Below are 16,297 nucleotides of genomic sequence, written 5' to 3'. Positions count from 1 at the left end.
TATAATAACATATTCTGATATAACAATATCTGATACCCATAGCCTAATTATCACACCTATACACAAAACAATAACAATTCTAGAACACTGTTTGTAACTTGGGGTCTGAAATACCACCACTGCAAAAACATGTTTCCATACATTTAATACATTTCCAGGTCAAATAATATGTATAACTTTTTATTTTAAATTCAATAGATTAACATGACACTATCACAAGAAGATAAAACACAATCAATGAAACATAGAAAAAGATTACTTAGCATTTAATAATCCAGTGTTCATGTTTCTCAGTTCAAAGATGCATCTACTTATGTCTATTGATTCGCTTCTTCAGATGGTTGACAAGGGAAGAGACTCACATTAGCCCACATTGACCTATAGGTTTCTTATACCTGAGATATGGCATTAGCTTCTACATGTCCACTGAGTAGGCATTTCTTACTCCTGTATGTTCACACACTCAAGATGCATAATCATAATACAGTAGCAACAAGTTCATTTCCCTATCATAGCTATTTAATTCACAGTTTCATAGCTACTTCATACCTTATTGAAGTTATTGAAGATTGCCTTTCCCTTGTTTGGCACATAATTCACCTGAAATATAATTTATCTATCAATTTAGGTGAAATAAAATCTCTCCCCTATTCACCATGGTAGCAAAAATGGAAACTGGATTCTATTTTGAATGCAGTCTTCAAACTGAGGGCTTGCCAGTGCATCAAAACATTAGTTTTCATCAAAATGTTCCATCTACCACAGTTCATAGATTCAAGCTCTACATGTAGGCCTAAGTTATCTGCACCTACAACAAAAGAGAAAAAGACAGAGAGAGACACGATGGAAAAATGCCCATAATCTGTTCTCGCTTTGGTCTTCCAGAACGGGAACTTGACTGAATCTGGTTATTGCAGAGGTGAACTCTTTGTAGGAATCATAATTCTAGACTCCATGCTCCTGATCAAAGGCACTAGGAGAGGAGATGTGACAGAGAGAGAGGTTAGAGGTCAACATCAAACATCTAAAACCGTGTTTCTCAACTCCAATCCGTGAGTACCCTCAACAGTACACATTTTTATTGTAGCCACTGACAAGCACACCTGATTCAACTTGTCAACTAATCATCAAGCCCTGGATGAGTTTGTCCAGGGTACTGTTGTGGGTAACCGAGGAACGAAGTTGGGAAACACTGATAAAAAGACAGCAGCCTATATTTTGTCAAGACGGAGTAATACATGGTTTTCATTAAATTATTTGAAATTATCAGTATTCACGGATGTACTTCAGTGTCTGATCCGACAACCCACAAGACAATTCATTTAGACATACAAACATAGTGAAATACTGAGAGTTTGATGCAATTGAAAAACATGATTATTCTGAAGCCTCTCTCACAGTTGAAGACAAAAAGCACAATGCATTGCCAGAGAGGTTTTGATTGATGTCTATGTGTTTGTTTTGTGTGTATTCTTTCCTACCTGTATAATAGACACTAGAATCCCATCCCTCCTTCTGCCAGGCAGAGTTTCTTGTCTCTTCTCTGGATTGAAGGTCTTTATAGGCTGTAGATGGAATAAATTATTTAGTATGCATGTATTCATAATATACAAATAGGGGCAGGTACAAAAGACATTGACATACATAATAAACAATAATCCAACGTGTTGCACCATAGTGCGTGTATTGATAGTAGTAAACTGTCTGTCACAAACTCATTGGGATAATTCCAAAAACACAGCATTGTTTGGCTTCATTTGATAAAATAGTGTCATTGTTATGCATACGTTATGCATCATCAGCTGACTCACCCCACAGATGATGAACTTCATACAGGTCTCCTATCTGAGAGAAGAACCCTCCAACTGCCTCATCGTTCTCCTGTCGATGTTTGATAGCCCTCGCCCTATCAAGATAGGTAATGAATACAGTCAATATTGAACATATTTGACATTCTACTGAAACATTTACTGATATTACTTATTGTATACCAGCTTTATTTCTGCATTAATTATTTACAAAATGACATGCAACTTAGATGCATATGGTACATGCACATTTCTTTCAAACAATGTACATATTGCAGTCTCATGAGAAGTCTTACCAATGATTCCCCCATTCAATCATCGTTCCAGGCTAAAAGTTGGTTGAGAAAAAGAAAAACAATGTCTTTAACCACTTTTCCATCCAGTTTTTATGCAAGTAAAGTCATATCGTATAAAAAAAATGATCACGCCTCTCTCACGACATAAATGTATAAATGTCGACAGATAATGTGTTAGTTTGACATGGTGGGATCTTTTTGTGTCTGTAAAATTAATTATGCGGGAAATGGCTGTCGAAAGGCTTTGATGCACAAATATTTATATAATAACCATCATATTGAAGTAAACTTGGAGTCATGCAATGATATAATGTGTGGTCCTCCCACCATGACTTGGAAAACCATGCCGTTTATTAGGCTACAGATGAAATAAGTAATGATGAACTTCACAGGGTGGTGAAAGTGTACGGTGATGAGCTTGACACTGCTTTCTAACAAATATCGAGGGTCTTACTTTGGTGACATGATGATCGATGTTTGACTGCCTTTTGACAAATAAAAATATTAGCGCTATTTTCCATAATAATCTCATCATGTAGACCACAGGATGTTGGTGGCATCTTAATTGGGGAGGACGGGCACGTGTTAATGTCTAGAGCGGAATAAGTGGAATTCTATCACATACATCAAACACATGGTTTCCATTTTTACGCTGCTGCTACTCTCTGTTGATTATCCATGCATATTCACTTTACCTCTACCTACATATATAGTCGTGGCCAAAAGTTTTGAGAATGACACAAATATTAATTTTCACAAAGTCTGCTGCCTCAGTTTGTATGATAGCAATTTGCATATACTCCAGAATGTTATGAAGAGTGATCAGATTAATTGCAATTCATTGCTAAGTCCCTCTTTGCCATGCAAATGAACTGAATCCCCCCCCAAAATGTCCACTGCATTTCATCCCTGCCACAAAAGGACCAGCTGACATCATGTCAGTGATTCTCTCGTTAACACAGGTGTGAGTGTTGACGAGGACAAGCCTGGAGATCACTCTGTCATGCTGATTGAGTCCGAATAACAGACTGGAAGCTACAAAAGGAGGGTGGTGCTTGGAATCATTGTTCTTCCTCTGTCAAGCATGGTTACCTGCAAGGAAACACGTGCCGTCATCATTGCTTTGCACAAAAAGGGCTTCACAGGCAAGGATATTGCTGCCAGTAAGATTGAACCTAAATCAACCATTTATTGGATCATCAAGAACTTCAAGGAGAGCGGTTCAATTGTTGTAAAGAAGGCTTCAGGGCGCCCAAGAAAGTCCAGCAAGCACAAGGACCGTCTACTAAAGTTGATTCAGCTGTGCGATCGGGGCACCACCAGTACAGAGCTTGCTCAGGATTGGCAGCAGGCCGGTGTGAGTGCATCTGCACGCACAGTGAGGCGAATACTTTTGGAGGATGGCCTGGTGTCAAGAAGGGCAGCAAAGAAGACACTTCTCTCCAGGAAAAACATCAGGGACAGACTGATATTCTGCAAAAGGTACAGGGATTGGACTGCTGAGGACTGGGGTAAAGTCATTTTCTCTGATGAATCCCCTTTCCGATTGTTTGGGGCATCCGGAAAAAAGCTTGTCCGGAGAAGACAAGGTGAGCGCTACCATCAGTCCTGTGTCATGCCAACAGTAAAGCATCCTGAGACCATTCATGTGTGGGGTTGCTTCTTAGCCAAGGGAGTGGGCTCACTCACAATTTTGCCTAAGAACACAGCCATGAATAAAGAATGGTACCAACACATCCTCCGAGAGCAACTTCTCCCAACCATCCAGGAACAGTTTGGTGACGAACAATGCCTTTTCCAGCATGATGGAGCATGTTGCCATAAGGCAAAAGTGATAACTAAGTGGCTCGGGGAACAAAACATTGATATTTTGGGTCCATGGCCAGGAAACTCCCCAGACCTTAATCCTATTGAGAACTTGTGGTCAATCCTCAAGAGGCGGGTGGACAAACAAAAACCCATAAATTCTGACAAACTCCAAGCATTGATTATGCAAGAATGGGCTGCCATCAGTCAGGATGTGGCCCAGAAGTTAATTGACAGCATGCCAGGGTGGATTGCAGAAGTCTTGAAAAAGAAGGGTCAACAACTGCAAATATTGACTCTTTGAATCAACTTCATGTAATTGTCAATAAAAGCCTTTGAAACTTATGAAATGCTTATATAATTATACTTCAATATTCCATAGTAACATCTGACAAAAATATCTAAAGACACTGAAGCAGCAAACTTTGTGGAAATTAATATTTGTGTCATTCTCAAAACTTTTGGCCACGACTGTAAGTAAGCATAGGCTTTGTTGTACCCTCTTCACAACTGTCTTGGTGTGTTTGGACCATTCTAGTTTGTTGTTGATGTGGACACCAAGGAACTTGAAGCTCTCAACCTGCTCCACTACAGCCCCGTCGAAGAGAATTGGGGCGTGCTCGGTCCTGCTTTTCCTGTAGTCCACAATCATCTCCTTACTCTTGGTTACGTTGAGAGATAGGTTGTTATTCTGGCACCACCCGGCCAGGTCTCTGACCTCCTCCCTATAGGTTGTCTCGTCGTTGTCGGTGATCAGGCCTACCATTGTTGTGTCATCTGCAAACTTAACGATGGTGTTGGAATCGTGCCTGGCCATGCAGTCATGGGTGAACAGGGAGTACAAGAGGAGACTGAGCACGCACCCCTGGGGAGCTCCAGTGTTGAGGATCAGCGTGGCAGATGTGTTGCTGCCTACCCTCACCACCTGGGGGCGGTCCGTCAGGAAGTCCAGGATCCAGTTGCAGAGGGAGGTGTTTAGTCCCAGGATCATTAGCTTAGTGATGAGTTTTGAAGGCAAATCAAATCAAATTTTATTAGTCACATACACATGGTTAGCAGATGTTAATGCGAGTGTAGCGAAATGCGTGTGCTTCTAGTTCCGACAATGCAGTAATAACCAACAAGTAATCTAACCTAACAATTCCACAACTACTACCTTACACACACACACAAGTGTAAAGGGATAAAGAATATGTACATAAAGATATATGAATGAGTGGTGGTACAGAACGGCATGGCAGATGCAGTAGATGGTATAGAGTACGGTATATACATATGAGATGAGTACTGTAGGGTATGTAAACATAAAGTGGCATAGTTTAAAGTGGCTAGTGGTACATGTATTACATAAAGATGGCAAGATGCAGTAGATGATATAGAGTACAGTATATACATATGAGATGGGTAATGTAGGGTATGTAAACATTATATTAAGTGGCATTGTTTAAAGTGGCTAGTGGTACATTTTTACATAATTCCCATCAATTCCCATTTTTAAAGTGGCTGGAGTTGAGTCAGTATGTTGGCAGCGGCCGCTAAATGTTAGTGGTGGCTGTTTAACAGTCTGATGGCCTTGAGATAGAAGCTGTTTTTCAGTCTCTCGGTCCCTGCTTTGATGCACCTGTACTGACCTCGCCTTCTGGATGATAGCGGGGTGAACAGGCAGTGGCTTGGGTGGTTGTTGTCCTTGATGATCTTTATGGCCTTCCTGTGACATCGGGTGGTGTAGGTGTCCTGGAGGGCAGGTAGTTTGCCCCCGGTGATGCGTTCTGCAGACCTCACTACCCTCTGGAGAGCCTTACGGTTGTGGGCGGAGCAGTTGCCGTACCAGGCGGTGATACAGCCCGACAGGATGCTCTCGATTGTGCATCTGTAGAAGTTTGTGAGTGCTTTTGGTGACAAGCCGAATTTCTTCAGCCTCCTGAGGTTGAAGAGGCGCTGCTGCGCCTTCTTCACAACGCTGTCTGTGTGGGTGGACCAATTCAGTTTGTCCGTGATGTGTACACCGAGGAACTTAAAACTTTCCACCTTCTCCACTACTGACCCGTCGATGTGGATAGGGGGGTGTTCCCTCTGCTGTTTCCTGAAGTCCACAATCATCTCCTTTGTTTTGTTGACGTTGAGTGTGAGGTTATTTTCCTGACACCACACTCCGAGGGCCCTCACCTCCTCCCTGTAGGCCGTCTCGTCGTTGTTGGTAATCAAGCCTACCACTGTAGTGTCATCCGCAAACTTGATGATTGAGTTGGAGGCGTGCATGGCCACGCAGTCGTGGGTGAACAGGGAGTACAGGAGAGGGCTCAGAACGCACCCTTGTGGGGCCCCAGTGTTGAGGATCAGCGGGGTGGAGATGTTGTTACCTACCCTCACCACCTGGGGGCGGCCCGTCAGGAAGTCCAGGACCCAGTTGCACAGGGCGGGGTCGAGACCCAGGGTCTCGAGCTTGATGACGGCACTGTGGTGACGGCACTGTGGTGTTGAACGTTGAGCTGTAGTTAATGAATAGTAGACATGAGGAGTTGCTTCACGTTCTGATGGAAGGGTTCCAGGACGTGGCCGAATGTCACGACCTAGCATTGGACGCATTGCGGGAGCAATTCCGTGGGTTGCCTACCAGGCAGCCTACCACGACGGTAACCTCCCAGCCAGTCGGTAACCCGGCTGGTTGCAGCGCAATCACCCCGGTTTCCCGGGAACCCCGCTTACCTCCCCGAAGCGCTACGATGGAGATACCAGAACCGGCCGGGCTTTTCTCTCCCAATGCTCCCTCGTTTTCGAGCTGCAGCCTTCTTCGTTACCCTCAGACCACTCAAAGATAGTGTACATTATTACGCTAATGTCCGGGAGGGCACTCGCCTGGGCCACGGCGGTGTGGGAGCAACAATCCGCCTCCTGCCTCAGTCTGGAGGTATTCGTGGCGGAGGTGAGAAAAGTTTGAGGCGCCGGTGTCCGGGAGAGAGACTGCCCGGAAGTTACTCAAGCTTCGGCAGGACACCCTCAGTTTGGCAGACTATGCGGTGATGTTCCGCACGCTAGCAGCGGAGGGTACATGGAATCCTGAAGCGCTGTTCGACACATTCCTGCACGGATTATCGGAGGAGGTAAAGGATGAGCTGGCAACCCGAAAACTACTAACGGATCTCGACTCACTCATCGCTTTAACCATCCGGATCGATGATCGGCTACGGGAACGTAGGATGGAGAAGAGGTCCGATTGCAGTCCCAATCGCTCACTCAAGGATCCCACCTTGCATCTGATGAACTCCGGAAGTCCCCGGCGTCCGGTAGTCAGTGCATGCTCGGGGTAGACGTCCTGGTAATCCATCTGGCCCTGCGGCCTTGTGAATGTTGACCTGTTTAAAGGTCTTACTCACATAGGCTGCAGAGAGCTTGATCACACAGTCATTTGGAACAGCTGATGCTCTCATGCATGTTTCAGTGCCTTGAAGCGAGCATTGAAGTTATTTAGCTCGTCTGGTAGGCTCGTGTCACTGGGCAGCTCTTGGCTGTGCTTCCCTTTGTAGTCTAATAGTTTGCAAGCCCTGCCACATCCGACGAGTGTCAGAGTGTAGTACGATTCGATCTTAGTCCTGTATTGACGCTTTGCCTGTTTGATGGTTCATAGGAGGGCATAGAGGTATTTCTTATAAGCTCCCGGGTTAGAGTCCCGCTCCTTGAAAGCGGCAGCTCTACCCTTTAGTTCAGTGCGGGTTACCTCAATTACCTCGGCTAACCGGTGCCCCCGCACATTGACTCTGTACCGGAATCCCATGTGTATAGCCTCGCTACTGTTGCTAGTTAATTATTTGTAATATTGATATTGTAAAAAAAAATATCTTATTTTCATCTTTTTCTTATAGAATTATAATATATATTTTTTAGTCTTTATCTGTATTTTTCATTAAAAAATGTTTTTCTTAAAACAGCACTGTTGGTTATTGTTGTATTCAGCACATGTGACAAATAACATTTGATTTGCTCCATTCCAGCCATTATTATGAGCCTTCCGCCCCTCAGCTGCCTCCACTGATGTAGACTAGACAACCCACACAGCCTACATGCAGTATATCTGCGAGCTGTTAGCTATTGCGCAGGTTGCAAGACCAGAGTAGGCACATTTGCTATTTAATGCAACCGTTTCTGTGATAAAACTAATCGGTAGAGTTGAAAATGCAATGTAAACATATTGAACACATAGATTTTTATTCTCTACAGTGGTTAGAGCATTGGACTAGTAACCGAAAGGTCGCAAGATCGAATCCCCGAGTTGACAAGGTAAAAATCTGACGTTCTGCCCCTGAACAAGGCAATTAACCCACTGTTCCTAGGCCATCATTGAAAATAAGAATTAGCTCTGAACTGACTTGCCTAGATAAATAAAGGTAAAATAAAACAAAATAAAACATGAAAACTTAAGCGAAAAAGTACATTTTATGTGCACTACATCATCACATACTGATTGTTACCCTGAACAAGTCCATTTGCTGGAAACATGCCACTGGTGGAAAAATGCACATATTTTCTTAATGCGGATTCTAGAATATTCACATGAAAATCTTTCGCCAATTAGATGGAAATCTAGCTACTGGAGATAATTACACTGAAGTATGAACACAGGAAACGTTTAACTTCATAACCACCCGTGTCCTTCACCAACAGAATGCAACAGTATCCCATTTACATACCATACTCCTAGACATGCAGGTGCTGCAATCAAAACATACAGTTCTGTACAAAATGCAGTGTGATGTAGGCCTACATACTCATTAGATACAGTCAAGCCAGACATGTTGGTTGTGTTTGAGAGTAGACGTTTATCTTATCTTAGGTACATGATGTCCATTGTGTTCTGTCGGTCCACTGTTTGTATATCTCTGGGTGTCCTCACAGCAGTATCTTACCTTGAGTTTCTATGAGCGCAATTCGTATGTCTAGGTCATCGAAGGACTTATCTTAAAGGGATAGTTCAGGATTTTGGCAATGAAGCCCTTTATCTACCTCCCCAGCGTCAGATTAGCTTGTGGGTACCTATTTTATGTATCTGCGTCCAGTACGAAGGAAGTTAAGAGGTAGTTTTGCGAACAAATGCTAACTAGAGCATTAGAGCGATGACTGGAAGTCTGCATGCTAGCTGTTCCCATAGACGTCCAGTCATTGCGTTACCACTAGTTGGCGGACTTCCTTAAAACTGAATGCAATATAAAAATGGTATCCACAAGTTCATTGGACTCTGGGGAAGTAGATAACGGGCCTCATTGCTAAAATCCTGAAGTATCCCTTTAAGTTTGTATGACCACAGTTTGCATGTTTCTAGTTCCAATCAGTGTCTTACCTTGAGTTTGTATGAGCGCATCTCGTATATGTTGGGTCCATTTCTGGGTGTTGGCTCGTTCCAGAAACTGAACTCTAGAAGAAGCTGGTTCCGCCGTGAGACCAGCATTTTACTCCTCTCCTTCCTGAAGTGCAGATACTCCTTTAAAATAGTTTCATGTTGTTTGAAATTCATGAATTAGTAAACTAAAGAAGAATAGTTGTTTCACGTCAGCGAGTAGTAGAGCCATGCTTTCCCCCAAAACAATGAGGATACTCTGAAATTTATACAGTTGAAGTCGGAAGTTTACATACACCGTAGCCAAATACATTTAAACTCAGTTTTTCACAATTCCTGACATTTACTCCTAGTAAAAATTCCCTGTCTTAGGTCAGTTAGGATCACCACTTTATTTTAAGAATGTGAAATGTCAGAATAATAGTAGAGAGAATGATTTATTTCAGCTTTTATTTCTTTCATCACATTCCCAGTGGACATGAAGTTTACATACTCTCAATTCATATTTGGTAGCATTGCCTTTAAATTGTTTAACTTGGGTCAAACGTTTCAGGTAGCCTTCCACAAGCTTCCCACAATAAGTTGGGTGAATTGTGGCCCATTCCTCCTGACAGAGCTGGTGTAACTGAGTCAGGTTTGTAGGCTTCCTTGCTCGCACACGCTTTTTCAGGTCTGCCCACATATTCTCTATAGGCTTGAGGTCAGGGCTTTGTGATGGCCACTCCAATATCTTGACTTTGTTGTCCTTAAGCCATTTTGCCACAACTTTGTAAGTATGCTGGGGGTCATTGTCCATTTGGAAGACCCATTTGCGACCAAGCTTTAACTTCCTGACTGATGTCTTGAGATGTTGCTTCAATATATCCACATAATTTTCTCTCCTCATGATACCATCCTTTATGTGAAGTGCACCAGTCCCTCCTGCAGCAAAGCACCCCTACAACATGATGCTGCCACCCCCGTGCTTCACGGTTGGGATGGTGTTCTTCGGCTTGCAAGCCTCCCCTTTTTCCTCCAAACATAACGATGGTCATTATGGCCAAACAGTTCCATTTTTGTTTCATCAGACCAGAGGACATTTCTACAAAAAGTATGATCTTTGTCCCCATGTGCAGTTGCAAACCGTAGTCTGGCTTTTTTTATGGCGGTTTTGGAGCAGTGGCTTCTTCTTGCTGAGCGGCCTTTCAGGTTATGTCGATATAGGACTCGTTTTATAGATACTTTTGTACCTGTTTCCTCCAGCATCTTCACAAGGTCCTTTGCTGTTGTTCTGGGATTGATTTGCACTTTTCGCACCAAAGTACGTTCATCTCTAGGAGACAGAATGCGTTTCCTTCCTGTGCGGTATGACGGCTATGTGGTCCCATGGTGTTTATATTTGCGTACTATTGTTTGTACAGATGGATGTGGTACCTTTAGGCGTTCGGAAATTGCTCCCAAGGACGAACCAGACTTGTGGAGGTCTACAATTTATTTTCTGAGGTCTAGGCTGATTTCTTTTGATTTTCCCAAGATGTCAAGCAAAGAGGCACTGAGTTTGAAGGTAGGCCTTGAAATACATCCACAGGTACACCTCCAATTGACTCAAATGATGTTAATTAGCCTATCAAAAGCTTCTAAAGCCATGACATCATTTTCTGGAATTTTCCAAGCTGTTAAAAGGCGCAGTCAACTTAGTGTATGTAAACTTCTGACCCACTGGAATTGTGATACAGTTAATTATAAGTGAAATAATCTGTCTGTAAACAATTGTTGGAAAAATTACTTGTGTCACGCACAAAGTAGATGTCCTAACTGACTTGCCAAAACTATAGTTTGTTAACAAGAAATGTGTGGAGTGGTTGAAAAACGAGTTTTAATGACTCCAGCCTAAGCGCATGTAAACTTCCGACTTCAACTGTATATAACAATATCAGATTTACAAATATTTGACATAACTTGATATACATTTTGAATGATCTGTTGTGGTACTGATTTGTCCAGAACATCCTTTCTAATTGCTTTTAAAATGCTAAAAACATATAGTTTACACAGCCTACCTTATTGTTGTTCAATTTGGTCAAGCATTCAGTCAATGCTGGGTAGCCTCCTGTATACCGCCAAAGGTGCACTGCAACAAACAGACAGCAGAGGTCAGTGATGTATTGGCCAAACTGTTTACCTCCATCAGCTAGATGCTTCTGGTGAGTGACATCATTGTACAAGAGGCCTATCTTCAGGAAAAGGTATGTGATAACATTAGATCAGGGTTAACAGAGAACATAAGATTACATCAACAGATCATATTAGATAACAGTCGATTAGGGTTTCGTGACACTGTTGTTATGCACCGATGTCTCTGCCACTTACCAGCTTGGTCCTGGTCGCCATACCAAGTATTCCAGCTCCCCACAACATCACAGGGATAGTCCTGGTCTAAGTGGAGTTTGCGCTGCACCTCAGACCTGAATTCATGGGGGAAAGTATAAAGACACAATATCACAGATACTGTATATGTCTGCATTTTCATCGATTGTGCAGTCCTACTCACAGATATCTAGTAAACATCTACTGTGAATTACCAAAAGAGGAGACTGTCAGTTAGTATTTACAGCACATATGAGCAAAACTAAAAATGAAAGATGAACTCACTCTAGATTGTTGTACGCCTCCAGACACTCTGGCTTGACATTGTGAACTGAGAGAGAAAGGGACAGAATAAGCTAGTCTGAATATTGGTGGATGGACATTAGGCTAAAAAAAGGGAAATATCATATAACATACTCAGCAGCATCAGTCATATTATTAGACTAATGCGTTATTCCTTCTGCAAATAAACTATTTTTGGATCATCGTCTTCCTACCCAATTTCCCTGCTGGTTATAATGGTCAGGCTAAAGTTATAGACAAGTCAAAGGACAAACTATCCAAAGTTAAAGTATGTGATGAGAACTAGACATTTCTAATGACATTTTTGTCACAACAAAACACATGATAGCATTGTAATGATACCATGTAATTACACATTCTCACTTTATTTAGCCCCAGATCTGCATGCATCTTCCTGTAGGTCCCTTGGTGTAATAATATGCCTTAAATTATGATGATCCTTTCACTGTTTTCCAAAGAGACGGATCGATAAAATGTCACACAGAGGCTATGCCGTGTACAAAGCAAATGAATCCAATTCAACATCATTTTCTGTATTTGTCTCACATTTAGTTTATTATTGAACCTCAACCACTCCTGCAGAAGAGTATATAGATGTGTTGATGCAGCTAGGATATAATATATTATTACATACACTGAATTTTGTAGAGGTCGCTGGTCTCACTCTTCGACAGCAGGTTGGAGTGGGCATCTTTCCTGGCCTCCACTTCGTGCACAAACATAGACTGGAACCATCCTTTATCTGAAAACCTCCTTCACAATTTTTTGTTGTTGAGAATTTAAAGAATCAAAAGAATTTAGAGTTTTTGCAGGATCAGGCAACTTGGCATTGATATACAATAGAAACATGTCTGATCAGTATAGGCCATGAAATCTAAATGAGTCCACTGGTGGCACTGCAATTATCACGCTATGATGAGTAGCCTACACCCTGGGTATGAGTGTGATCAATAGCCATTTATGTTAGTCTGGTCAGTTGAATGAGAACAGCATTACTCATGTGTTATTTACAAGGACCTGCCTTGGATATTGCATAGAAGATTTCCAATATTACTTGTGAAGATGTGTTACCATTTTAAATCCAAGAGTGTCATGGATTTGTCCATTAGTAGTGGCTCAGAAGAACTTGGTTGAATCAAGTTATTGACCAAGCAGTCTGACAGGCCTACAGATCATCTGCTCTGGTGTCACTGACTCAAATCAGATGGATTGAATGGAAATGCTAAAGCTGTCACGTTCCTGACCTGTTTTCTGTTAGTTTTGTATGTGTTAGTTGGTCAGGACGTGAGTTTGGGTGGGCAGTCTATGTTTTCTGTTTCTATGTTGGTTAATGGCTACCTAATATGGTTCTCAATTAGAGGCAGGTGGTTTTCATCTCCTCTGATTGAGAATCATATTAAGGTAGGTAGTTTCACAGTGTTTGTCGTGGGTGGTTGTCTCCTGTGTCTGTGTCTATGTTGCACCATACGGGACTGTTTCGTTCGTTCGTCATTTTGTGTAGTCATTTTCCTGTTTGTGAGTTCTTCGTGTTTCATGTAAGTTCGTCGTCCAGGTCTGTCTACTCCGTTTGTTGTTTTGTTAGTTTCAAGTGAAGTTCGTGTTTTCTTTAATAAATAATGTCATATCAAGACGCGGCATTTTGGTTCAATCCCTGCTCCTCCTCTTCGGATGAAGAGGAGGAGGAACGCCGTTACAAAAGCTGGCAAAGCAGTTAAAAGCTGAGTGTAGGCTAGCAGTGGATCACTTTAAAAGTGGGATTATAAACTGGGTGGTTCGAGCCCTGAATGCTGATTGGCTGACAGCCGTGGTATATTTAAGCAATAAAGCCAGAGGTGGTGTGGTATATGGCCAATATAGCATGTATAACAGACATTATAAACTGGGTGGTTCAAGCCCTGAATGCTGATTGGCTGACAGCTGTGATATATCAGACCATATACCACGGGTATGACAAAACACTTTTACTGCTCTAATTACGTTAGTAAACAGTTTATAATTGCAATAAGGCACCTCGGGGGATTGTGATATATGGCCAATATACCACGGCTAAGGGCTGTGTCCAGGCACTACGCGTTGTGTTGTGCTCAAGAACTGCCCTTAGCCGTGGTATATTGGCCATATACGACAACCCCTCTGGCCTTATTGCTTAAGTATACCACGGGTATAACAAAACATTGATTTTTTACTGCTCTAATTATCTTGGTAAACAGTTTATAATTGCAATAAGGCACCTCAGGGGTTGTGATATATGGCCAATATACCACGGCTAAGGGCTGTATCCAGGCACTCCACGTTGCGTCGTGCTGGGAACAGCCCTTAGCCATGGTATATTGGCCATATACCACACTTTATCGGGCATTAGTGCTTAAAATATAGAATATGGAATATTGCATGCTGACTTGAATTTGCAGTAGGAGGAAAGGATAGAGTAGTTGTTGTTTGTTTTATTCAGATGCCATGTTGTCAAAGGGTTTAGTTACATTGTGTCAGCATTGGAAAAGTGATAACACCACACAGTTGATCCCATTTGAAATGGGTCAAAGTTCAGGTGCCCAGCAAATTATTAAAGTAGGCTAGTAGACTCAGTTAGTGCAACTTTTTCATCATTAATCAGGATGTATCCTCCTTTCAATCGTTGAACCTTCATCATTTGACCAACAATTGCACATAACGTACACATTTAGCAGGCAGTTATTGTTGGATATATCGTCCCTCTACGATTCAAAGCGACCTAGTTCACATAATTAGGGTTCACATTCTCAAAGTATTTAATTGCGCTTTGTAAGATTAGGTTAAGTACATGCTCTGTTGAACAAAGATGCGAGTAAATGTTAGCATTTAAAACTTCCAACGGTTTCACTTTACCTTGCGACCTGCAGCTTGACAGCATTCCTGTATAGTAGTTGGCCCTTGGGCAATATTGAACACGTCGCCGCCATCTTCCCCAGACACTGAATGGAAACCTTTCGCTCGTTTGTGTGAATCTTTATATATACGAGCTATGTAGTGACGTTATGACGAGAGCTAAACAGAATCAACCGTTTAATATTTAACCAAGGATAAGTATCTGACTGTTAGCTGTAGTCAGAGAGGAAAAGGCGAAGCGAGAGGTTTTACTCTGCCCAAAATCTGTCCACGAAAATAAACCCACGAAGTGAGGGATTTTTTGTATGGAAGACAATGAGTATCGAATTTGGTCAACAAAAAAAGCAATTGTTAGTTTGCTACGTGAGGCTTATTTGATTGAATAGAAGTTTCGTAATGGTTAGGTTGTTACGAATCGAATGATATATGTGGAGATGCGTGGAATAGCGACAACTATACTTTATATCAGAGTTGTGCCTGTTGTCATAAGTTAGCTGACAACTTCACAAAAACGATGCGCACACTTCAATGTGGCAGAAGTCTGTGAGTTATGATTCTGGATGGCCAGATAGCTACCAACGATGAAAATAAACTGCCATGTGGGGAATCGTAAGTGACTCGTTTCATCTTGTTCTTGTGTGGGATTTATGACAGACTACAAACCAAAAAGCTGTATTGCCCCCACCAACTGGACAGGGTTGGAAAAACAAGGTAAAAATACAATTCATATGTGATAGGGAAAACAAACTTAATCCACCCAAATAAAAATAGTACATTGACAAAAACAAAACTCCCACTAATTTCTTCTTTCAAATCTCCATATCAAGAGCCTGAGAGGGTGGTAAAGGCTTGTGACAGTACTCCATGCAACTCCTCTGCCTAGAAGTCTTTCGGTCCCAGCCAGGAACCGCTCAGCCAGGAGCCACATACACAATATCTATTTTCCTGGACTTCCTCTCCACCTTGGCAGTGCCATTAATCACCATAGCTATAAAGGCCACAAAGTCCACCTTCTTAACCTTTAACATATTTATTATATTTTTTATTTAACCTTTATAACATATCTGGGTCCTGCTGGTGAAAGGCAACCCCTGCAGCCTGCAGTGAAGGCCTATCCACCAAATGGACTCTTCAGAAGCACCATTCAAACCCTCAATCTTTTTAACAGCCACTGCATATGAAATGCTCTGGACAACCCTGACTTTGGCTACCTCATTCTCCTTCAGCCTTGTCAGGCATTCCAAAGACGTGTCTTCATGGTTCCCACCACAATTACAACATGTCACATATTCATCACTTATAACACATTAAATTATATTTTCCACAACTTGGCTTCAACTTTCTGCAAACACTTGAAACATGTCCAAAAGCTTTACAGTGATCACACTGCACTGGTCTTGGGATAAATGCTCTGACTCTGTAGTTAATATACCCCAACTGCACTTGAGTTGGGAGAGACTCCATATCAAAAAACGAAATAACTTATATCCTTCACTTTTTCTTCATTCACCACACAATTCATCCCATGTGCATCAATCCCTCCA

At 42.1% G+C, this 16,297-nt stretch overlaps 1 protein-coding gene across 1 annotated transcript; it reads right to left on the bottom strand.

Annotated features, from left to right (window-relative positions):
- Positions 1-128: 128 nt before the first annotated feature.
- Positions 129-15,342, bottom strand: nipsnap1 (nipsnap homolog 1 (C. elegans)). Its single transcript, XM_071352317.1, has 10 exons — positions 14,754-15,342; positions 12,523-12,641; positions 11,871-11,916; positions 11,589-11,683; positions 11,279-11,349; positions 9,243-9,383; positions 2,105-2,136; positions 1,812-1,906; positions 1,482-1,565; positions 129-973 (listed from the first exon to the last, which is right to left on the bottom strand). Exons 1-10 carry the CDS (start codon positions 14,825-14,827, stop codon positions 909-911), a joined length of 822 nt encoding a protein of 273 aa, XP_071208418.1. The 5' UTR covers positions 14,828-15,342; the 3' UTR covers positions 129-908.
- Between the last annotated feature and the right edge of the window lie 955 nt (positions 15,343-16,297).

Source organism: Salvelinus alpinus, chromosome 19 (genome assembly GCF_045679555.1).
Source record: "Salvelinus alpinus chromosome 19, SLU_Salpinus.1, whole genome shotgun sequence".
In the NCBI taxonomy this organism is placed as follows: domain Eukaryota; kingdom Metazoa; phylum Chordata; class Actinopteri; order Salmoniformes; family Salmonidae; genus Salvelinus; species Salvelinus alpinus.
Note: the sequence above shows the minus strand (reverse complement) of the source record. Positions and strands in the feature narration are given on the sequence as shown.

What these genes read in the sequence shown, in the direction of transcription:
- nipsnap1 (XM_071352317.1), bottom strand. Translation starts at nt 14,827, where the DNA reads ATGGCGGCGACGTGTTCAATATTGCCCAAGGGCCAACTACTATACAGG. An exon ending in ATTGAATGGGGGAATCATTG is followed by an intron (nt 1,907 to 2,104) that starts GTAAGACTTCTC and finishes CTATCTTGATAG; the next exon opens with GGCGAGGGCTATCAAACATC. An exon ending in TGAAGTTCATCATCTGTGGG is followed by an intron (nt 1,566 to 1,811) that starts GTGAGTCAGCTG and finishes TTCCATCTACAG; the next exon opens with CCTATAAAGACCTTCAATCC.